Source organism: Montipora foliosa, chromosome 6, assembly GCF_036669935.1.
Source record: "Montipora foliosa isolate CH-2021 chromosome 6, ASM3666993v2, whole genome shotgun sequence".
NCBI lineage: Eukaryota > Metazoa > Cnidaria > Anthozoa > Scleractinia > Acroporidae > Montipora > Montipora foliosa.
This window is the reverse complement of record NC_090874.1, coordinates 48,250,163-48,270,162: the sequence shown is the minus strand read 5'-3', so window position 1 is coordinate 48,270,162 and position 20,000 is coordinate 48,250,163. Positions and strand designations below refer to the sequence as shown.

General features: G+C 40.2%; 3 protein-coding genes and 1 long non-coding RNA gene across 4 annotated transcripts in view; 2 read left to right on the top strand and 2 right to left on the bottom strand.

The window, feature by feature from the left end:
- LOC138005663 (uncharacterized) overlaps nt 1-1,221 on the bottom strand; it is a 1,239-nt gene extending 18 nt beyond the window's left edge. The window contains exon 1 of the mRNA XM_068851858.1: nt 1-1,221. This exon is cut by the window's left edge and continues 18 nt beyond it. Within this exon, the coding sequence (XP_068707959.1) occupies nt 1-1,221 (1,221 nt within the window).
- A 1,608-nt stretch (nt 1,222-2,829) lies between these two features.
- LOC138007556 (uncharacterized) lies at nt 2,830-15,074 on the bottom strand. The gene is made up of 3 exons (XR_011124064.1): nt 14,943-15,074; nt 3,782-3,898; nt 2,830-3,136 (listed from the first exon to the last, which is right to left on the bottom strand). It is a non-coding gene; the product is annotated as an uncharacterized lncRNA (long non-coding RNA).
- Nucleotides 3,442-10,990, top strand: LOC138007554 (lipase member K-like). Its single transcript, XM_068854532.1, has 7 exons — nt 3,442-3,913; nt 5,715-6,031; nt 6,673-6,919; nt 7,165-7,317; nt 8,068-8,139; nt 10,171-10,239; nt 10,432-10,990. The coding sequence occupies exons 1-7, from the start codon at nt 3,797-3,799 to the stop codon at nt 10,666-10,668; spliced, it is 1,212 nt and encodes a 403-aa protein (XP_068710633.1). The 5' UTR covers nt 3,442-3,796; the 3' UTR covers nt 10,669-10,990.
- LOC138007553 (lipase member K-like) overlaps nt 14,358-20,000 on the top strand; it is a 6,477-nt gene continuing 834 nt past the window's right edge. The window contains exons 1-6 of the mRNA XM_068854530.1: nt 14,358-14,596; nt 15,869-16,185; nt 16,613-16,859; nt 17,928-18,080; nt 18,945-19,016; nt 19,433-19,501. Of these exons, the coding sequence (XP_068710631.1) occupies nt 14,480-14,596; nt 15,869-16,185; nt 16,613-16,859; nt 17,928-18,080; nt 18,945-19,016; nt 19,433-19,501 (975 nt within the window). The 5' untranslated portion in view covers nt 14,358-14,479. The remainder of the gene's footprint in view (nt 14,597-15,868; nt 16,186-16,612; nt 16,860-17,927; nt 18,081-18,944; nt 19,017-19,432; nt 19,502-20,000) is intronic.

Genomic DNA, 20,000 nt, shown 5'->3' with positions numbered 1-20,000 from the left:
TAAAATGTCTTTTAACGACTTTCCTTTGCGATATGATAGTATGGGTGGCTCCTTAAATACTTCTCTAAGGTGCGGTTGGTTTTGAATAAGGTGCCATTTCACCATTAATATATTCTTGAGGTTAGATAAAGCCGGGTGGTATTGTGTAACAAAAGGCAATATTTTCTTTTGTGTGCTGTTGTCTTTGTTTTCAAGTGACCTCTCCCTATCCGTGAAGTTAACTTCAGATAGGAATTTTTCTGAAAATGTATTTGGGTATCCTCTATTCTTTAGACGTATTTTGAAATTCTGCATGTTATTATTAAACGTCACGACTGACGAATTTGTTCTTAGGAGGCGTAGCGCTTCTCCTTTTATGAATCCTTTCTTAACGCCTGGTGGATGACACGAATAAAAATCCGTGTATTGAAAGGTCTCTGTCCGTTTATAATGTGTTTGCACATCAAGGGTTGATTCTCTTTTGAATCTCTCGCCTTTGTACACTTTTGTGTCTAAGAATGTAATTTCTGAGTCTGATATTTCAGCCGTAAATTTGATTGTATCGTGGTAGTTGTTTGCCCTTTGCACAAATTTTTCTATATTGTCTTCGGTCGTGTGCCACACACAGAAGACATCGTCAATGTATCTCTTCCAAACTAGCGGTTTAATTTTGCTCTTGCTGATAATGCCTTTTTCTATTTTTGCCATGAAAACATTAGCGAAAGCCACGGCCATTTTGGTTCCCATTGCCGTTCCGTGGGTTTGCAAATAATGTCGCCCATTGAATTGGAACGAATTCTCTTTAAGTATCAGGCAGAGCATTTGCCTCAAGAACTTAGGAGGGATTGGTAAATGGTTTTGATAGAAGTCTTCGTACGCTTTGCATACAGTAGTCATCCCTTCCTCTTGAGGAATATTTGTGTATAAGCTAGTAGTTACGTCCATTGAGGCAAGGATTGCGTTCTTTGGCAGTTTCGTTCTCTCGATGAAGTTTGTAAAGTCTGTTGAATCTTTAAGATAAGATTCTTGTTGTTGTGCTATCGGCTGTATGAGGCGGTCAACGAAGCTTGAAATTCTTTCTGTAGGGCCGTCACACCCAGATATTATAGGTCTACCTACTAGTGTAGGTTTGTGAATCTTTGTTAGTGTATAGAATTCTGGAATTCTCGGCGGGTTTGGTGTTTGGGAGAGCCATTTCGCTGTCATTTCGTCAATGTGGCTTTCTGTGAGCATACACGTCATTATTTTTTTTATTTTATCGGCTGTTTCGTCAGCCATCGGTTTATCTAAGGGCCTGTAGTTGTCAAGATCGTTCGACAGAACTCACTGAGAACTTGCCCCTCTGTTATTTTTTCTTTTTTGCTCATTATTACGGTTGTGGTTCCTTTGTCGGCTTTCTTCACAATGATAGTTTTGTCACGTAATAGGTTCTTCAATGCACGCCTTTCACCGGGTGATAGGTTATCCTTCGGCCTCTTTATAGGAATGTTTGCTAGTTCAAATTTTACCTCTTCTAGGAAGGTTTCTAAGGCCACTGATTGTTGGACAGGTGATTCCCACGTTGATCTAACGTAGAATGGGTGTTGTTTGTTTTCTTTCCCGTGAAAGATGTGTTGGAGGCGCATTCGCCTTGCGAAAAGGTTAAAATCTCTTAAAAGGTTGCGCCTTATAAAGTCTTCATTTGTCACGGGTGTTGGAATAAACTTTAGACCCCTTGATAACAAGGCTATCTGTTCATCTGTAAATTGTTTATCTGATAGGTTGACTTCTTGATATGCTGTTTGCGTGACTCAGTTGCTTTTTGAAAGCGCTTTTTATCTTTATCCCTTTTTCTCTGTTTCCTTTTGCGATTCTTTAACGTTTTATTTGGGTTGGTTTGACCATTATTTCTCGTTTCTGAGGAGGCAGAGAATGCACACATATAAGATTTAACTTCTTTATTGTTTGCTTGTGCCCTCAGATTTACAAGAAGCTTGTCGACCTCGTTATGCTTAGCTTTCAATTCCACGGCTAATTTGTTAACATCACTTTGTTTTGAGCAATTTGAATCTGTAGCCATTGGCTTTACATTCGTTTTAGGTTCTCTTTTTCGTGTTTTTCCTTGTTCTAGTTTTCTGAGCTTTGATGTAAGCCTTTCCACGCGTCTGTGGTGAAATTTCACCAGCGCTCCCACAAAATCATGTTCCGCCCTCTTCCTAATCGAACTTACATCCGACTTAAAATGTTCATCAGGCATGATGTTTGCCTTTACATTGTATCTAAGGCTTTTTGGGCATGTGCCTTTGTCGAGATGAGCTTGTAAGAGTCCGATAGAGTTCTTTGGTTTATCTATTTTCTCCGTTATGGAGACATGTTCCTCGTCTTGACGGGCTTTTTTCGGTTCGATATTTCCGTGCTTTTTTCTGTTGTCATCGCGAGGTCCTTTAGTTCCTCTTGTTTGGTTGTCACTTGTTTTGTTGATGTTTCTTTCTTTGCCTTTGTGTGGCATGGTCTTTCTAGTCTCTTTAAGCCCCATTTACACGAGCAATTTTTCCTTGACAAGTCCACTTGTCAAGGAAAACTTGCCGACTGTACACACTAGCAAGTTTTCCTTGACAAGTTTTCCTTGACAAGTTTTTCTTGGTAGTGTAAATGAAGAATATGACAATTTTTCCTTGTCACATTTTCCTTGTTGTCCATCTACACGAGCAAATTTCAGACTTGACAATTTTTCCTTGTCAAGGAAAAGCTAGCATGCCAGATTTTCCTTGACAAGGAAAATTTGTCCACTATTCCCCATCTACACGAGCAATTTTTCCTTGTCAAGGAAAACTTGTCAAGGAAAAATTGCTCGTGTAAATGGGGCTTTAGATGTGGGAGCTTGAGCGCAAGGGATTTCATCTTCGTTCCCAGAAAGATCAGTATCTCGTTCTCTGAGAACTTTTTCTTCGGCCTCGTTAAGTTCATCTGTATCGCAGATTTCCTTGTCTGAAATGTCTACTTCAAACAGGCCGTCTGTTGTGAGTGTAGCTGCTGCCATTTGGGTATAGATGCTTAGGCAAGACTGCAGTTTCGATTCTCTGTGAATCTCGTCAGTTTCCGTTAGAAATCTTCACCGACGGGCTATGTGCGCCAAAAATGGGTTCATACTTGGTGTAAAAACGTGTGAAACTCACGGCTGATGTAACACAACGAAAAACAAAAGAGCAAAAAAACATCAAACAGTAACCTAACCCTACCACGAGCTAACAAAACAAAGAAAAAGTTTCACAGGTTTTTTCATCGAGGTAAACCCCAAAAATAACGTCTGCTTTTATTTCCTGAGATTGTTGCGAATGCAAAGAAAAACACAAAACACACATTGAATATTTTCCTTCCTGACACCCATTTTCACAAATGCATGTAATATCTTGCAATATCCTGTTAAAAAAGCATAAGCGTTTTTCAGCTAATCTCTAGAGACGCTGATGACAATGACGAAATACGCGAATGCTGAATGACGAACAAACGAAGTTAACGAGCGTCGGATTTATTGATAGGATCATCCAACATAGCGGCGTGAAGCAACGTGCAAGTGTTGTCCCTCGGGGAAATCGAGAAGCTTAGGACGGTGGCATTCGTTTTTCACACAAGAATGAATGACTCAGGGGAATAGTGTAAATGTCCTTTTGTTATACACAATATTACTGGATATAATTACACTGCAATCCCCAGTCATTGTAAGTTTGACTGTGTAACGAGTAACGACTGCGGGCCATTACATATAAGAGAAGTCTCTCGTTCAGCCGTAGAATACCAAGAGAATTGGGGAAACGTACAATACCTTGTGGATGGCACGATGATTTTAGCAAAGTTGTCCTTAATCGCAGCCAGTTGTGTTGTCCTGTGCAATGGGGGACTTATCTCCTTCATTAAGCGACACTTTTCCGGCGACCCTGATCTTGGAAGAAATGTGGTAAGACCGTTAATTAATCTCTCTGATTTTTCGTCCCTGAAAGGAAGGAGCTACTTAACCAACTGGGCCATAGTAAGCATTAACCACTGTGTATTAACCCGCTCGTAACTGCTCGATTGTGAATGGTCGAACGAGGCAAAAATAATTCTCTTTTCTAAACTTGTTTGGATTTTTAGTCTGGTTTAGGTCGGCAGTTAATTCTAAACTACTCGAGTCAAAGCAAAAAGCAACAAGCATACAAACCAAAAAAGCAAACGTCTCTATACTGGAATAAAAGGTGGACTTGCATTCTTATCACCGGCGAAAGATTTGTTTGGCCTCAGTAGCCGAAATTTTAATGTGTCTTGCATTCGCAACATCAATTCTTCTTCCTAATTAAAAAAATATTGAGTTTTCTATTCTATTGACTTCAGTTTCCTATCTAGGCGGTTATTTTATTATTCAACAAAGAATCTGGCACGGCATGATACTCCCAGGAGACGGGGGGTACCCCAAGAAAAACTGTGTGGGGGTATGCGACCCGCCTCCTGAAACCCTTGCCCTCAGTTTCAGATCAAAATCTGCGACTGTTTTCCCTACCCTATTTCAGACCTGACCTAAAATTTGAGACCCTATTTCAGGCCTATTTTCAGACCTTTTTCAGCTGCTGCACGGTTGGCGTAATAATTTGAGAAGGGCTTTCGTTAATGATCTTGTAGCAAAATGATAAAGTGGCTTCTTCTAAAAAATACACACTATTCAAGACTTGAGTGCACAAACCACACCCCGTTTCAGACCACAATGGTCAAAATCGATTCCCTATTTCAGACCAAAATGGCTAAAAAAGCATACCGGTACCCTTTTGGGCCGCACATGCCTATATAGCCCATATAAGGGAGTACCCCACCCCAACGGATGATACTACTCAACTTTGAAAATAATGAATGATGTACTTTAACATAAAAGTCAGTGGCAACTCAAGACCCAACGTCTCGATAGCAGTACTAGTGTCTTCATCAGGAGTCATCTGAAACAAAAGCCCTTTTCCGCTCAATGATAGTCCTCTCCTTGTACTGTCGTCTTCAATGGATTAACATTGTCCTGATGTTAAGACACCGCCAATTCCCCTTTCCTGGAGGCCGTTAAGAGCTCCGCATAGCGTTAGGAGGGTCTACAACAAAGGGCCACCGGTGACAGCTCGGTGTACATGTCACTGTGCTACAAATAAATAAACAACAGCAAAAGTGTCTCCTAGCCCTAATCACTCTACAGTTATGTTGTTTCAGGTCTAGGGAAGACTTTTGGCTTAGTTTGCATCAGTGGAGCAGGGCTTCTAGTTTGAACTTGTGGAATGTGACCTATGTTTTAAGACCCGCCTTATAGCGGGCCACTAGAATTTCAAAGCAAACTAAACACAACTCAACTTGCTTTTATTTGCATTTCTCACCTGAACTCGTTCCTGGGTTCAACTGCACTCACCATTTGTCAGTACTGAAATTTGACCTCTTATGAATAAGCCGAATAACATAATTTCACTGAATATATTCTATCGTGTTTCACTGGAAAAGACTCGGAATTCGCTTCCGTTGGATGGAGGACGTTTTACCGCAGATCTTCAGATAAATCTGTTGTGTTAAATCGTAACTTTCATTGATATTCATTACATTCCAAACTATAGAGTTGCATCAAACCATATCTTGTCGTGATGATTGCAGTGTGAACCTAAATCTACCTCATCCGTCGGTCTAGTTGTTTTTCCAATAAATGAGGCCTCTTTTACAAAAGTTATGTCAGTTACTCCTTTAATTTTCTGACTACTTAGACTGAGCTCATAGCTAGCAGAGGATATGCTTATGAGGAACATCATGTAACAACGCAAGATGGCTTCATTCTTGGCATCCAGAGGATTCCGCGGGGGAGAGATGAAAAGGTTAATTCTGACGATAAACAAGTTGTTTTCCTACAGCATGGCTTTCTGGAGGATTCGACCAACTGGGTAGTGGATTCCGCTAAAAAGAGTTTGGCTTACATTCTCGCGGACAGTGGGTTTGACGTTTGGCTTGGGAACGTGCGCGGAAATGACTACTCGCGACGTCACTTGAAGCATACGCCCAACCAATCAATATTCTGGAACTGGAGGTCAGTTTATGATAAAGCTCAGATATATGGCTTCATTATTCATCAACTGCTCATCGGTCCTCATTGCAAGGATTCTGTGGAGGGCAGCAGCTGAAACAAAAGTTTCTAGGAAGGGAGCTAGAGAAAATTTGCTTTGCAACGTAAACTTGCGGCGCATTGTTGATCCAAGCACAATTGCCCATTTTCAGAGAAATTAACGAGAATTTTTGTGATTTGATTGGATTGAGGAGCACCTCGTGTCTCTAAATAGTCTTTTTTTTTTTTTCAAATTAGCTTTTTTTATAGTTGGTTCTGACGATAGAATGGCCGGGAATCGATATGAGTTGACAACCCATCGATGTCTCTTCTAAATGAACATGTTTTTTTTAACCGTGACTGTTAGGTCTGTCAATGTTATCACTAAATCATTGTCGTAGTATCAAAACAATTGTTAATACTGAGCTATGTTTTAAGGTTTGAGCGATCGGAGCCTTGAAAATTCTTTGCTATGAGAATGGACAGAAACTAACCAATATTCACTGGGAACCTTGCTTTACATCACAATGCAAATTCATTCCAGAAGAATACACATCTCAAGTGCACATTCCTTATATACTCTCACTATCCCATCGATTGCTGTCTCCGTCTCTTTCTCTCCACAGTTGGCAAGAAATGGCTGACTACGATCTTCCCGCAATGACAGACTACGTGCTACAGGTCACCGGACAAAAGCAGTTGTTCTACGTTGGCCATTCCCAGGGAACACTGATCGCGTTTAACGGATTCGCTGATAACCCGGATTTAGGAAAGAAAGTCAAAGCCTTCTTCGCTTTAGCTCCGGTCTACACTTTGAATAACGCTACCAAAATTGTAAGGCATGGAGCTAAAATTATAAATCGAATCGTCATGGTAAGTTACAATCGCAATCGGGGTTTGCCGAGTTTTTAAGAGGCCACTGAAGTTGCGTGCCCCACGAAGAACGAGAAAAGCGGATGATGCATTTGTAAAAAGGGCCCTTTTATACCACGATTACTGGGAATTTAACATACAAAACTCATTGCTTTACGTTGCCATTCCCATGGGACCATGATAGCATTTCTTAATAGTTAAGTGTCTATTGCCTTTAACATATATTTCTGCTCCTTTTTCTCCAGAGACTCGACCCTGATCTGACCTTCGATCTGTTCCCTGGAGACCTTTTTCGTTCGTTAATGAAAGTTGGTTTATGCGCAAATATAGTCACGGCAAAAATTTGCTATGACATCCTAGAGTTAGTGGTTGGTATGGATAGCAAGAACATTGACCAGGTAAAATTGCGAGATGTTGCTGAAGAATTTTGCTTAAAGCTAGCATCAATCGCTTTAATTTGGCCCCTCAGACGTAATTTGAAGCATCTCTGGTTAACGTCGGCGCGGGCGTGCATGATCGTAAGGGAGCTTAAGCACGCGCGTTTTTTGTGTGAAGACAAGTTAAAAAGGAAAACAGCTAACTTCCGGTTAAAGTCCGCGTCTCAAACACGCGGTGCTTGAGCTCCCTGGGTTTAAGCAAGTAAGGTCACCAAACAAGTATATCATTGGTTAAAAAAGAGAAACTTAGTCGTGCTGCACGTGCATTTTAGTACATTCTTTTAGTACTCCACAAAACAATAATGTGAAATAATTAAAATTTTAGGGTTCGACGACAACGTGTGAGCATATAACGCTGAACCGCCCAAAATTCTCGACCTTAACTAGAAAACCGTTTGCACCTATCCTGATAGCAAGCCCGATTTGCACAAAATGGGTCATGCGCGAAATCTTTTGACGTCGCTAACGGTTACAATCTGAAGTGACATTTTCGTCGACGTTGCCGTTGTTCTTGCTCACTACTCTCGCACACGCACGCAGGCACGCACGCACGCCTTTCCTCTTCAAACTACTATTAGAAACGCTTAGAAAAGTTTTGTTCGTCTACTTCCCTGTTGTCTCTTTTTTTTCCTATCATTTCTTGTATACTCGGTCAACGAAGTTCAAGTCCAACTGAGCTCAGATTTTCATTTCGTCTCGTTTTCTTTACAGTCGAGAGCGCCTGTTTATTTTTCTCACATCCTAGAAGGGACATCATTTAAGGACGTGGTGCATTACACACAGGTTTGTTAACAAATACACCTATGCCGATAAGCAGGTGTTACTCCTTTTATTTATACTAGACATTCGATTAGCTCTCGGATAGAACTGTTCACCTCTGGAGATCGAGCGCTCTTCTCGAGTAAATACCTTTCTTGCGAAGCACTGGCTCCCGATTTATAGCTATCCTTAAAAGGAAGACAAAAGTCGTCTTAAGACTCTTCTCCGCAGCTGTTATAAGGAACGTAGGTTACCGTCTGTTTTGTTGATATATTTAGTCTGAGTTCCACCACCCATATGATCAGGATCCCACAACAGAGCAATGCTCTAATTGATAGTTTGCCCATTACCAGGATAGACCACAAAAAGGTAACTCCATGCCCTACTCTTTGCAAAGAGTGTTGCTTCCTAAAACTCTTTTCCTCCCAGCGTTACATATGGAACGATAAATATAGCATAGTGGATTTAAATTCTGGAAGCGAATGTAATTCTTCTCAAAGCGTAGATTTAGATGAAGATTAAATGCCAGTGACCTCTATTGCAATCTGTTAAGGATTGTTAGACCGATAGTCTGACGAAGAGGTTGTCTCAGACTTCCACCACACTGAATCTGCGGTTGTAGAAAGTGATAGCAATGAAAAAATAGAAATCAGAACCACGAAGAAGGCAGAGACGCACAGCACAAGGCAAAACAATGTTGTGGAAGATACTGTTATAAAGTTTATTTCCTCAGAATTTTTGTTGGCCTTTTTTTAAGAGGAAGATCTTGGCAGAGGAGGTGCTGACCTCACCTTGCAGTGGACAGAGATTTGATTTTGGTTGTCAAGAATTGTCCATCTATTGCAGTTCTAGTGACACACATACAGTTACCTCGAGCATACTTATTCTGAAAAAAACACTTCTTGTGCTTGAGAAAAAAAACCGGCGTGTTGTTACCATGTCGTGGTTTTCTGGTTTTGGAGTATAATTTCTGTGAACGATACATTTCTTTAAAATTGTCGAAAGTCAAATTTAAGGGTATAGTGAATACTTCGCAATGTGTAGCCATGTCTCTAAACTTCAAAATGAGCCGTGATATTCGTCCGTTTCGAGAAATACACTGACACAATGTGTCCTTGTTACCATGGTTTCAGACTACTTATATGCGGCCCATATGATGAGCTTGCGTTGGCGTCTGTTACTCATGACAATGACAACGCAATAATAATCCATTTTCCTTCGAAGATAAGGTAGCTCAACCTATTACCAGTTGTGATTTATGGGAAAATTGATTAGCATACCCCTGGGAGGTATGGTCAACGTACGTCCCACAGTTTATGAATACACGGCCGGGTTATGAGATTGCATGGACCTTCCATTTGTCTTTATCTTGGAACAATTGCGAGCCTCGCCCTATTTGTAGTAGCAATTACAAAATTAACACTTCAAGACACTGCGTGTCTCAGGAAGTTGAGCCTCCTCAAGGGAGTCAATTGAATAGACCCAATATCCGACGGAAGCGCAGAAACTTTCTTCTCTATAAGTTAAGTTAAACTGTTGTTTTGACAAATGAAAAACTGAATTTTCTTCCAATCATCACAGTCATTTTAACTCCAAATGGGTCCAAAAAAATGTGTGTTTGAATAGGAACTGACTTGAAGAAATACTTGGAGGGTTAGAGTTGCAAATAGAGGTTTATTGTCCCATCCCGGCATGATGTAGCCTGCGAACGCAGACGTATTTCAGAAACGACCGCCGCAAATACGTCTGCGTTCGCAGGCTAGGCATGATGCGGCTCCTTGGTTTTGTGACATGAGAAACAAATACAATGTATTTATTTTTCAAAATGGTTTGTGGGGGTTTGTTTTTATCGGGATTTTTATCCATGTCGAAGCAGTTAACCCTCAGTGTCCTCATCCTTCGAGTTTAGCTTAAAAAGTTTGGGTGACCGGTTACTGTGTAAAAATATAGTTTACTGTCGCACGATGAAACTAGTAAAATAGACAGTCCAAAAAAACATTTTTCCCGCTTAAAGCTTTGAATTTTCATTAAATGCGCCTTTTTTTTTTCTAATAGATGATTATCAACAACAGATGCCAGAAGTTTGATTACGGCCCGACAAGAAACAAGAACTTGTATAATCGGGTATTTAAAATGGATCTCTTTGAAGACTGTTCACACTACCCTTACTCTTACAAAGAAGCAACTAGCTTAACCATTACATCCAGTTATGGTTCCATGTTATTGATCTTTACAGAGATGTTGAGACTCCTCCTTCACTTTGCCACACACCCTTACGAAAATAGGCTGATGAGCTCGGGTATTTTTCCTTTCTAGGCCACTGTTCCTTTGTGTCGTGTACAAGACATGCCCACTCCCACCCTTATGTTTGTGGCAGAAAAGGACTTACTAGGGGATGTTGACGACAACAATGCTCTCAAGCGAAAGATCAAGAATCTAGCACATTACGAAGTGATTCGAGGCTGGAACCACTTAGACTTCTTGTACGGAAAAGACGCAGTTAATCGGCTGTATCGCAAACTTGTGTCCATCATGAAGACGCGGTTTAACTGAGAGCCAAATCACTCTCATGCACCTTTTTAACTTTTCGTTTAAGTTTTTTGAGAAACAAGTTTAATTCTGCTTGAATAATTTTCCGTGGAACAAAATCGTTTTGTTTTATGGAGGTTTAAATCATGATTTAGGTTTGTGTAGAGCACTTGCTTCAACCTGTCAGCAACAAGGTACAACTTCTGTTATTAATCCTGTAGGCTCTGTTATTTTCTTTTCGAAGATTAAATTTAGGTTGGCAGTTTTCGGATTAACTGGTAACATTTTATTGACCGCTTACACAACCGCCTTTCTCAGTTTCACCCCTCCCTGAATTCTGTCTCAACCCTTGCCAAGTCTTACGATCAATAAACTGGATTCTGACTTTTTCCTTTGCGAAACGAATGGACTCTTATTAGAACCATCTGTATCTCCTTTGGATTTCTAAATGAATGTATTTTAAGTGCGGGTTATAGGTGAAAGGGAGACGTGATCCTCGCGCTTATCTGAAGATTTCACACGACGTGATGTCCGAGGCAGCGTTTTCATTGGCAACCCCATCGTCTCCACAGGCGACACGAACCCATGACTTCTGCGATGCCTGTGTAATGTACTCCCAACTGATTAGCTTCATCCCTCAGTTGGAAGAAAGCATTGCACCGGCATCGCAGAGGTCATGGGTCGAATCTTTTTTGGAGACACCTGAACTTGAAAATGGCGGTTGTTACCACGGTAACATTATAGCTTCAGAACGAGGCTTGAGGAATCTGAAGATCTATAAGGCCATGTTGTAAAATCCTCGAGCTCTACAAGCCTTCAAAATAAACCGTAGGCATCTCCATGCATCTCTTCTCTGTTTATTGTATGCGTCGCAAACCTAAGAGACAACTGCTTTAATTGTCCAGGTAAGCGAGGTTTGATCGGGTCTTGAGTTTAACAAACACTTTTAAAGTGAAACTACGATCAAAAAAATCAATTCTTTTTCTTTGGATTCAAAAAATATGTTAACTAAACACTAAGTGACCCAAGTTTTAAGCCTTGATTTGAAAAAGACACCTGTTTATTTTAACTGGAATTTCCTATTTAATGGTCCGGCATTACCAAATTTGAAATCTTGAGAGAGCTGGATCGAGGAGAAAATTACGTCAAATACTCACCAGTTTAAGAGTGCAATACGTGTGTTCCCGTTTGAATTTACATGTAGCACGGGAATTTCGGGCTTTTAAGACTTATGTTTCGCATTTATAATAAGCTGCATTTACACGCTGAAATTTTAAGCTAGTGAACCTTTGACGTCACTTCCCATGATCAACCCTTTTAAGGTCCAATCGCTCAGTTAATAGACCAATAGACCAATTCGGCTAACTCAATGTTGTACCCAATTCAAATCTTTTGGGAATAAAACGTTTTGTTCCAAGTATTTCCATATCATTTAAATGTGAATGCTTCATTGTCATGCAAATTCAACACACAAAGAATCTTAACCCCGAAGGATTTGAATTGGGTACAACATTGAGTTAGCCGAATTGGTCTATTCGGCTAACTCAATGTTGTACCCAATTCAAATCTTTTGGGAATAAAACGTTTTGTTCCAAGTATTTCCATCTCATTTAAATGTGAATGCTTCATTGTCATGCAAACTCAACACACAAAGAATCTTAACCCCGAGAGATTTGAATTGGGTACAACATTGAGTTAGCCGAATTGGTCTATGGCGGACAGTGAACTTACACTCAAAGTAAACAGCCTTTGGATAAAAATCAAAGCTCAAAGTTTTGCCATTCAGGAGTTACACAAACTCACGTTCAAAATCTGAAGAAAAAAGGAAGCAATTAATTTTATCATAGTACCACTTTACAAGTTCGATAAGGTCGATTAAACAGAGTTCAGCAGGTGCTTAACAAACCCGCGTTCCATGTTAATCATTTTAAAATTTTCGCCAATTGCTTTTCATTGTCAAGAAGGCGAGAGCTGAAGGTAGTAGAGAATTTATATAAATTAAATGATGGTGAATTTTCAGTTTGCATACGTAATTACATGATTTTTCTCGTGCATAATAAATAAGCACGAATAATTTTTTTCAGACTGCAAATTGCACCCCCCTCCCCCTCCCCTCTCCTGGGACAAGGAAGGAATTTGGCTACCGGGGTGCAAGCATGGCGCAGTGGTGAGAGCACTCGCCTCCCAACAATGTAGCCCGGGTTCGATTCCCAGACTCAGCGTCATATGTGGGTTGAGTTAGTTGGTTCTCTACTCTGCACCGAGAGCTTTTCTCCGGGTACTGCGGTTTCGTCTCTCCTCAAAAACCAACATTTGACTTAATTTGCGTTAATTGTTAATTTCAGCTTACGGTGTCCCCAATTAGTGCTCCAGCGCTAGAACGACCAGGCACTAAATAAATTTCCTTTCCTTTGCTTTCTTGTCGAAGTCAGCGACTGCCTGAATGAAACTTAATCCGTTGTAGGCGTGTTTCTTGAAGGAGCAAAGTCATTGTTGAGTAGCTTTGTAACAAAACAGAAACTTTGTTTTGTCAGTTCATACGTCAACTGGATAGTGAATAATATTATCACATTCGATTAGCCTGCCGATCATTTCTACTTTTCTTTACTATCTTGACCTCATTGACGGCCATGTATTGTTGTATTGATCAAATTTTTGTTGTATAATTTTTTGGTAACCTTTTATTCAAAACGGAATCGACTCGAAGTAGTTTCTCCACCACATTTCAATGTCTTTATCAGCACCATTTCCCATCATCACCGTTTTCGTCCTGTCTCAAAACATTGCAAATCCTCTGATATTTAATAGCCTATCACGGTGTGAGATGAACTGGCAAATGAAACCGAATCGCGCCTTTGCTTCCCAGCGGATTGGGACATCTATGTCCACTCAGCGCGCCTTCGTGTTTAGTGATGTGATTAGTATAAGATTTTACTGATGCAATTTCGGTTTCCGGTTACCTTACCTGTCTGGGAGAAGGTAAAAGCTAATCGACTTTTCTTTAATACGAAAGTTTAGACCGGCATCTAAATTCGATGGCGTAGTAAGGATTCGTCGACGGATGTAAGGAGGGGGGATTGTCACGGAGACACTTGCGGCTGTGCCAAGCCTCATGCCCGGGGGGGGGGGGGGGGAACACCCATATAAAAAGGGAACGGATGCGCGTCGTCTCGCTTAGGGGTGTAAATTTCGGATTTTGGTCTCAGAAAGGGCGTTCTGGGCAAAACGCAATCATATGTAGCCATGAAGGTCCCCTTTAGGGTTGCGTGCGAAGAAACATAAAAGTGTGTATTTACACTTTTACATTTCTTCACGTAGGTGAAATTATTAGATGATAATGGCTTTGCCATTATTAAAAGTCATGGTATTTTTTGTTTCTCTGTGTTTTAATATGGTCAAAACAGCCTGGGCCACACTCAGATTGGTCTCCTTTAGGGGTTTAATTTAAAATTTCCGACGAGCATCCTTCCTCTCTTTTTTGGGGGTCCCTCCCCCGGGCCTCGTGGTGGCAATCAAGTCTATCATCTCGTTAAATTCGCAGTGAGATACATCCGGAAAAAAACAAGTTTGTGTGTCTGCGTTTCTGCCGATTATAATACTGCAGTCAGTCGATCATCTTGACGCCCATCCGGAAAAACAGGTTTGCATTTCTGCCAATCACAATACTGTAATTTTATCTCCAATGTCGACAAGCTCCTTATATTCTTGGTTTCGAATTCCTTTTCATGACATTTGCGTGCGGGTAGGAAACGACTTCACTTCAGTCTGGGTCTTTTTTGTTCGTAGCCATTAGAGGAAAATCGTGAAAGCAAATTGCATTTTGTAGAATTACACGATGCATTGGGTTCCACTCTCCTTAATCGCAGCCAGTTACGTTGTCCTGTGTAATGCGGGAGTTATTTCCTATCTAGAGCCACACATCTCTGACGACCCCGATGTAGGACGAAATGTGGTAAGAAAATTTATCTTTCTGGCTTATACTGCCTAAAAAGGTTGAAACAGTAGTGTCCTTCAAGGACTCGGGGGAGTATTTTGTTCTTAACGATGAAGCTAGAACTTACCTCACGTGATGTTTACACGGGGTACCTTCCCCGGCCTTAATCTGTGTGCTTGTTGCGTTTTCCACGCTCTTCACTTACTTAATTCACTTTATTTTGAAAACATTTGAATGTACAGAGACCATGGTGGCCCGCGCGGGTAGCATGGCTATTCTAGGCGGGCAACTTAGACTACAATGAAATATTACTAGCTCGATTAGTTAATATTACTAGCCACAATCGTAATTGTTGCTAGCTTACCCAAGTCTGCCCAAGGCCTGCTCTTCCTTTCCACTTGAATACCGAATGAAATCAGATGAGCTTTTCACTAGGCATCGGTCACATATTCTTTAAATCGTCGTTTAATTCCAGGGAAATTCAGCCAGTGTCTAGGAGATTTTTTAAACTGAAAACACTGAGTTATGTTAATATGATCTGCCCACTACACGCCCACTATAATATTACGTAGGGTCATGAAAGCTATTTCAAGTCTTTCCATATCGCCAGTTGCAAGACACGAATGTCAAAATTCATCAAATTTATTCCATGTACCGATATTTGAAGAAAACGATGACGTGAAATTTTTATAAATGTGAATGCAAACTGAGAGACGCAACCTCTATCGACAGAGTCTTAAACTGGTATTAAATTGCAGTTTTTGAGTTTCCTTTTTGTAATTGACTTAGATAAATCAGAAACAGAAGCACACGAACAAGTGTGAGTTGAATGATTTGGTCATTATGCGTGGCAATTGTAAGACGCAATTATTTGCAAGGATGAAAAAAAGCACACTAAGGGATCAAGCATTTTTCTGGAAACTTCCGGCGTCACTGACACTTCGATGGCGCATTGACAAACACCTCTTTCATCAAGAATGACTTGACACTTTTTTTACAGACAGAATAAGCTCATTATGAAAATTTCCGTTTACGCACTGCGTTGCACATTTTAAAATTCCTCATGCATCATAAATGGGAAAATGAGGAGATTTCTTGGTTTTGCGTTTCACGCTGATCGGGTGTGAATTGTTGACTTCGTTAAAGGAAGAGCGTTAAGTTTTGAAAGTGCAGCGTGTGGAACATGAGCATTGCCGGGGAAAAGACCGGCAGACGAAAATCTTAATGAAAAAAGTGCGGCTTCTTTTTAACCCAGTTTATTTACCTAATTTATTCCCCCTTTTTTGTTAGACTCAGATAATAGCCAGTAGAGGATATGCCTATGAAGAACATCACGTGACAACAAAAGATGGCTTCATTCTTGGTATGCAGAGGATTCCACGAGGAAGAAATGAAGAGACAAATTCTAAAGACAAGCCAGTAGTTTTTCTACAGCATGGCTTCCTGGCAGATTCGACAAACTGGGTCTTGGATTCTGCAACCAAGAGTTTGGGTTACATTCTCGCGGACAGTGGCTTTGACGTGTGGCTCGGGAACGTGCGCGGAAATGACTACTCTAGACGTCACGTGAAGTACCTGCCTAGCCAATCAATATTCTGGAATTGGAGGTCAGTCTTGCGTATTTTCTCTCTCTCTCTGTGTCATGAAATTCAGCGAATGGGGTCAGATGAAACGTAAAAATAGCAACTTGAAACATTGAAGAAAGGTTTGAATAAAACAGCAAAATACAAAAGGAGACAAGGATGGGTAAAAGTGAACTAGATTAAAATGGTTTGCAATTGGGTTTTTGAAAACTGACAGTTTCCTAACTTTATCTCTGTTGTTTTTAACTTAAATTATCGATACTCGACAGACATTAAGTTGAATAGCGAGAGGGAGGAGTGAATGTTGTGACACAGGCCCTTTAAGGTGCTTCGGAGAAATGCAGGAGATAACGTTTAGCCTGTGAATCTGCTAGCAAGCTCGCTATCTGGCCACTTAGCTGTCCAAGCAATCATATTTAAGAGATCCGTCTTTCTATATCTGTTTCACCAGCTGGCAAGAAATGGCTGACTACGATCTTCCTGCAATGATAAACCACGTTCTACAAGTCACAGGACAAAAACAATTGTTTTACGTTGGCCATTCTCAAGGAACAATGATCGCGTTTAACGGGTTTGCTGATAACCCGGACTTAGGGAAGAAAGTCCGGGCTTTCTTCGCTTTAGCTCCGGTCTACACTTTAAATGACGCTACTAAAATTGTCAAGGACGCAGCTGATCTTTTATATCCACTTGTGAAGGTAAGTTATGAATGTATAGACGAATAAACCATCTCTCGTCAAACTCAAATAACTAGGTAAACTCCCAACCAAGCAAAACAGAAACTCTTTTAAAACGGCGATTTAACTTAAATCCATCTCTGGAGGAAATGAACCCCGAACATAAAAAATGACTGTTGTTCTATTTACCAGTCATGGCCAAAGAAACGACGAATATTAGCCCAAATCAAGCAATGACCAATTAAATTAATTATTTTAGCATATTGTAAATGTATATAAAAATTTATAGCTTATTTCTTATTTATTAGTTATCATAATATTTATTATTTATGTTATCTTTATGTTGTGTCCCCAATTAGCGCGAGCTAAATACATCGACACATGAATAAAGTTCATCATCATCATCATCAAACGCACGAAACGAGACTGACTCGAAGAACAAGAAATGGCTGCCGACTTAACTACCCTTTACCATTTACATGACGTTTTTAGTTTCTCAGCTGACCAAATCACCTCATGAACGCGCGCTGGATATATATGAGATGCGGAAAATAGCCATGCAATGAGGCGCGTACCGCCAAGTAAATTTGAAACCAATGTCATGTCTTACAATCGCGAATGAAACATTTGTTAGATGAAGTTTTGATACCTTCTGGACGTTTGGATACTGGGAACTTCCTTCTCGCCAAGAATTTATCTGATTGACAATACGTGGCGCAATCAAACTTCATACGAGTTTTTTTTAGCAAATGAGAGCACTAGAAAATTAATATGCGGCCTTGAAAGTATAGGAAAATTAAAAAAATAAAACGACTTAACATAGGCTCTACCCTGGGTGCAAGAGGATTTTCTTAGCGAGAGAACGCCATGAGAGTCAGTCCGACGTCGTTGCCTCCGACTAGCGTAAAGTTCTCTCGAAACTTAAAAATTTCTCTTGTATTAGAGTTCTTTGTGAAACGGAAATGAAAGGTATTCTTTCCTTTATTTTAGCATTATCTTCGGGGATCACGCCGGTAAAATTGACTTTAGAAGCGGAGTTTTAAATGTTTACGTAAACCTCTAAGTGATTGTTTGCCACTTTTCCTCCAGAGACTTGACCCTAATTTGACCTTTGATTTGCTCCCTGGTGAATTTATACGATCGCTTATCAAGCTTGGTTTGTGTGCGAACCGACTGACAGAGAGAGTCTGCTATGACATGATGGAGTTAGTGATTGGTATGGATAGCCAAAACATTAACCAGGTAAGTGAGAGAAATTTTGTGTTTGGTCCTAAATTGCAACTACATTGACCAGACAATCCTGGGTCATTGTTAGTGGTGATAGCTCATGTGCATAACATACGAGTGCGTGCCGAGTGCACGTACTGACTTGGGAAAGCTTAAAGGGGCTAGGTCACGCTATTTTAGGTAATTTTGTTTAATTTTGTTAATTATGAGCTCTAAACGTCAAATTGGCAGAGCAAGAGTCTTTCATTTGCAAAATCACGGCCACATAACAACTGAGAATGATTTTCCAGCTGTGTAAATAACATTTTGATATAGACTGATATAAATTTGAAAAAAGGTGGGCCGACGTTTTTCAAATTTACCCAAATTCAATCCATTTCAGTCCTCTCCAGTTTTGTCCATCCATGTCCCTTCTTGGCTTCCCTGTGTTTTGTGAGAGTTCTTCTATAGTTTTGAACAGTTATTTTGATATTTTAGTTAATTCTATGACCATTCGATCAGTGCTGAAATTGCCTAAAATATGCGTGACCTAGCCTCTTTAAAATGATCCGTTTGTTCTTTCTTCTTTTCCCAATCTTCTTTCTTTTCATTTATTCATTTATTTTATTTCTCGGTTAATTTTTCTTTTCTCAATGCCCACATTGTAGGCAACAGGTTTGGCACCCACCTTTATGGCCCAGGCTCGGACCTGGCCGTCATGAGTCAGGCTCTGACCTTGCCCAGATTTCCCTTTTCCTTTCTCTGGGCGCAGCGTTTTCCCTTTAGCCAAAATACCAACGTGTTCTGAGAGATATCCTCGATTGCACTAACCTTCATTAACGCATCCATCCAAGGTGATTTTGTTATTGAGAACCATTTCTCTGTTCTGTCGTTTTGCAGTCCAGAGTACCGGTTTACGTAGCACACTTTGGGGAAGGAACGTCATTCAAGGACATGGTGCATTTTGGACAGGTTTGTGGTTAAACAATGGTACCTTATCTGATACGCTGGATGATGCCTTTAATTAAAGGGACCCTATCAGGCTTATCACGCTGAAATATCAATGGACGCTGCTCAGCTCATGGCAGCCACAAAATGATGATAAAACTCTTTCCCTTAAATCTCAACGACTTTTTTTAATGCACGTACTATCTTTACCTGCTTCAGGGGTCGAATGGCAAAGAGAGAGTTACGTGCTAACCTGAAAACGTCGGGTGAATATTTTCAAGTTTTCGAGTTGTAACTCACATCATAGTGAAATCAATTAATAAGAGATATGCGTGAAGAAGGTGCTCGGGCAATTTTTGGCAGACTGGCCTTGCATGTCTCACTGTAAGCTCAGAATCTTCTTATGCTGTGAAATTTCACTATTTTCTTTTTTGTAACAGATAATTGTCGACAAAAAGTGCCAGAAGTTTGATTACGGCCCAACGGGAAACAAAAAGTACTATAACCAGGTACAAAATGTATAATGACCACAATTATATATATATGTTACAGGTAAATTTGAAATTCAGGTTGAAATGATTTCAATCCAGTTAAATTTAATTTTAACCTGGGTTGAAATTGAAAGTACGAAACATGACAAGAAAGGAATCCGTAGGCAAGGAGACCGCCAAGTTAGTTAAATTATTTTAAGGTGGCTCGAACTAGTTTCAACAAGATCGAGAGACTTTTTTATTGCAACGATTATCTTTTCATCACTTTTTGTCATAACGGCAATTTTGTGGCACCATATGAAACACCAATTTGTGCTTAACAAGATGCATTTATTATTGTGACGAAATAGGTAACCGTAGCAACAGTAAAGCCTTATAAAAACGAAACTCTGTGACCAACATTATTTTGTTGCTGGAAAGTGGTCAGCGGTCCATGATGAAACTCTTTGCAAAGTTAAAGAAATTTATTTGGAGCGGATTCAGAAGCATCTTAAGTATTGCAATTGTGAAGACAGCA

Bases quoted from the DNA above. Each gene is read 5' to 3' on its own strand.
- LOC138007554 (XM_068854532.1), top strand. From the start codon at position 3,797: ATGATTTTAGCAAAGTTGTCCTTAATCGCAGCCAGTTGTGTTGTCCTG. The intron at 7,318-8,067 runs GTAAAATTGCGA...TTTTCTTTACAG, and splicing joins ATAGCAAGAACATTGACCAG to TCGAGAGCGCCTGTTTATTT. The intron at 10,240-10,431 runs GTATTTAAAATG...TTTCCTTTCTAG, and splicing joins ACAAGAACTTGTATAATCGG to GCCACTGTTCCTTTGTGTCG.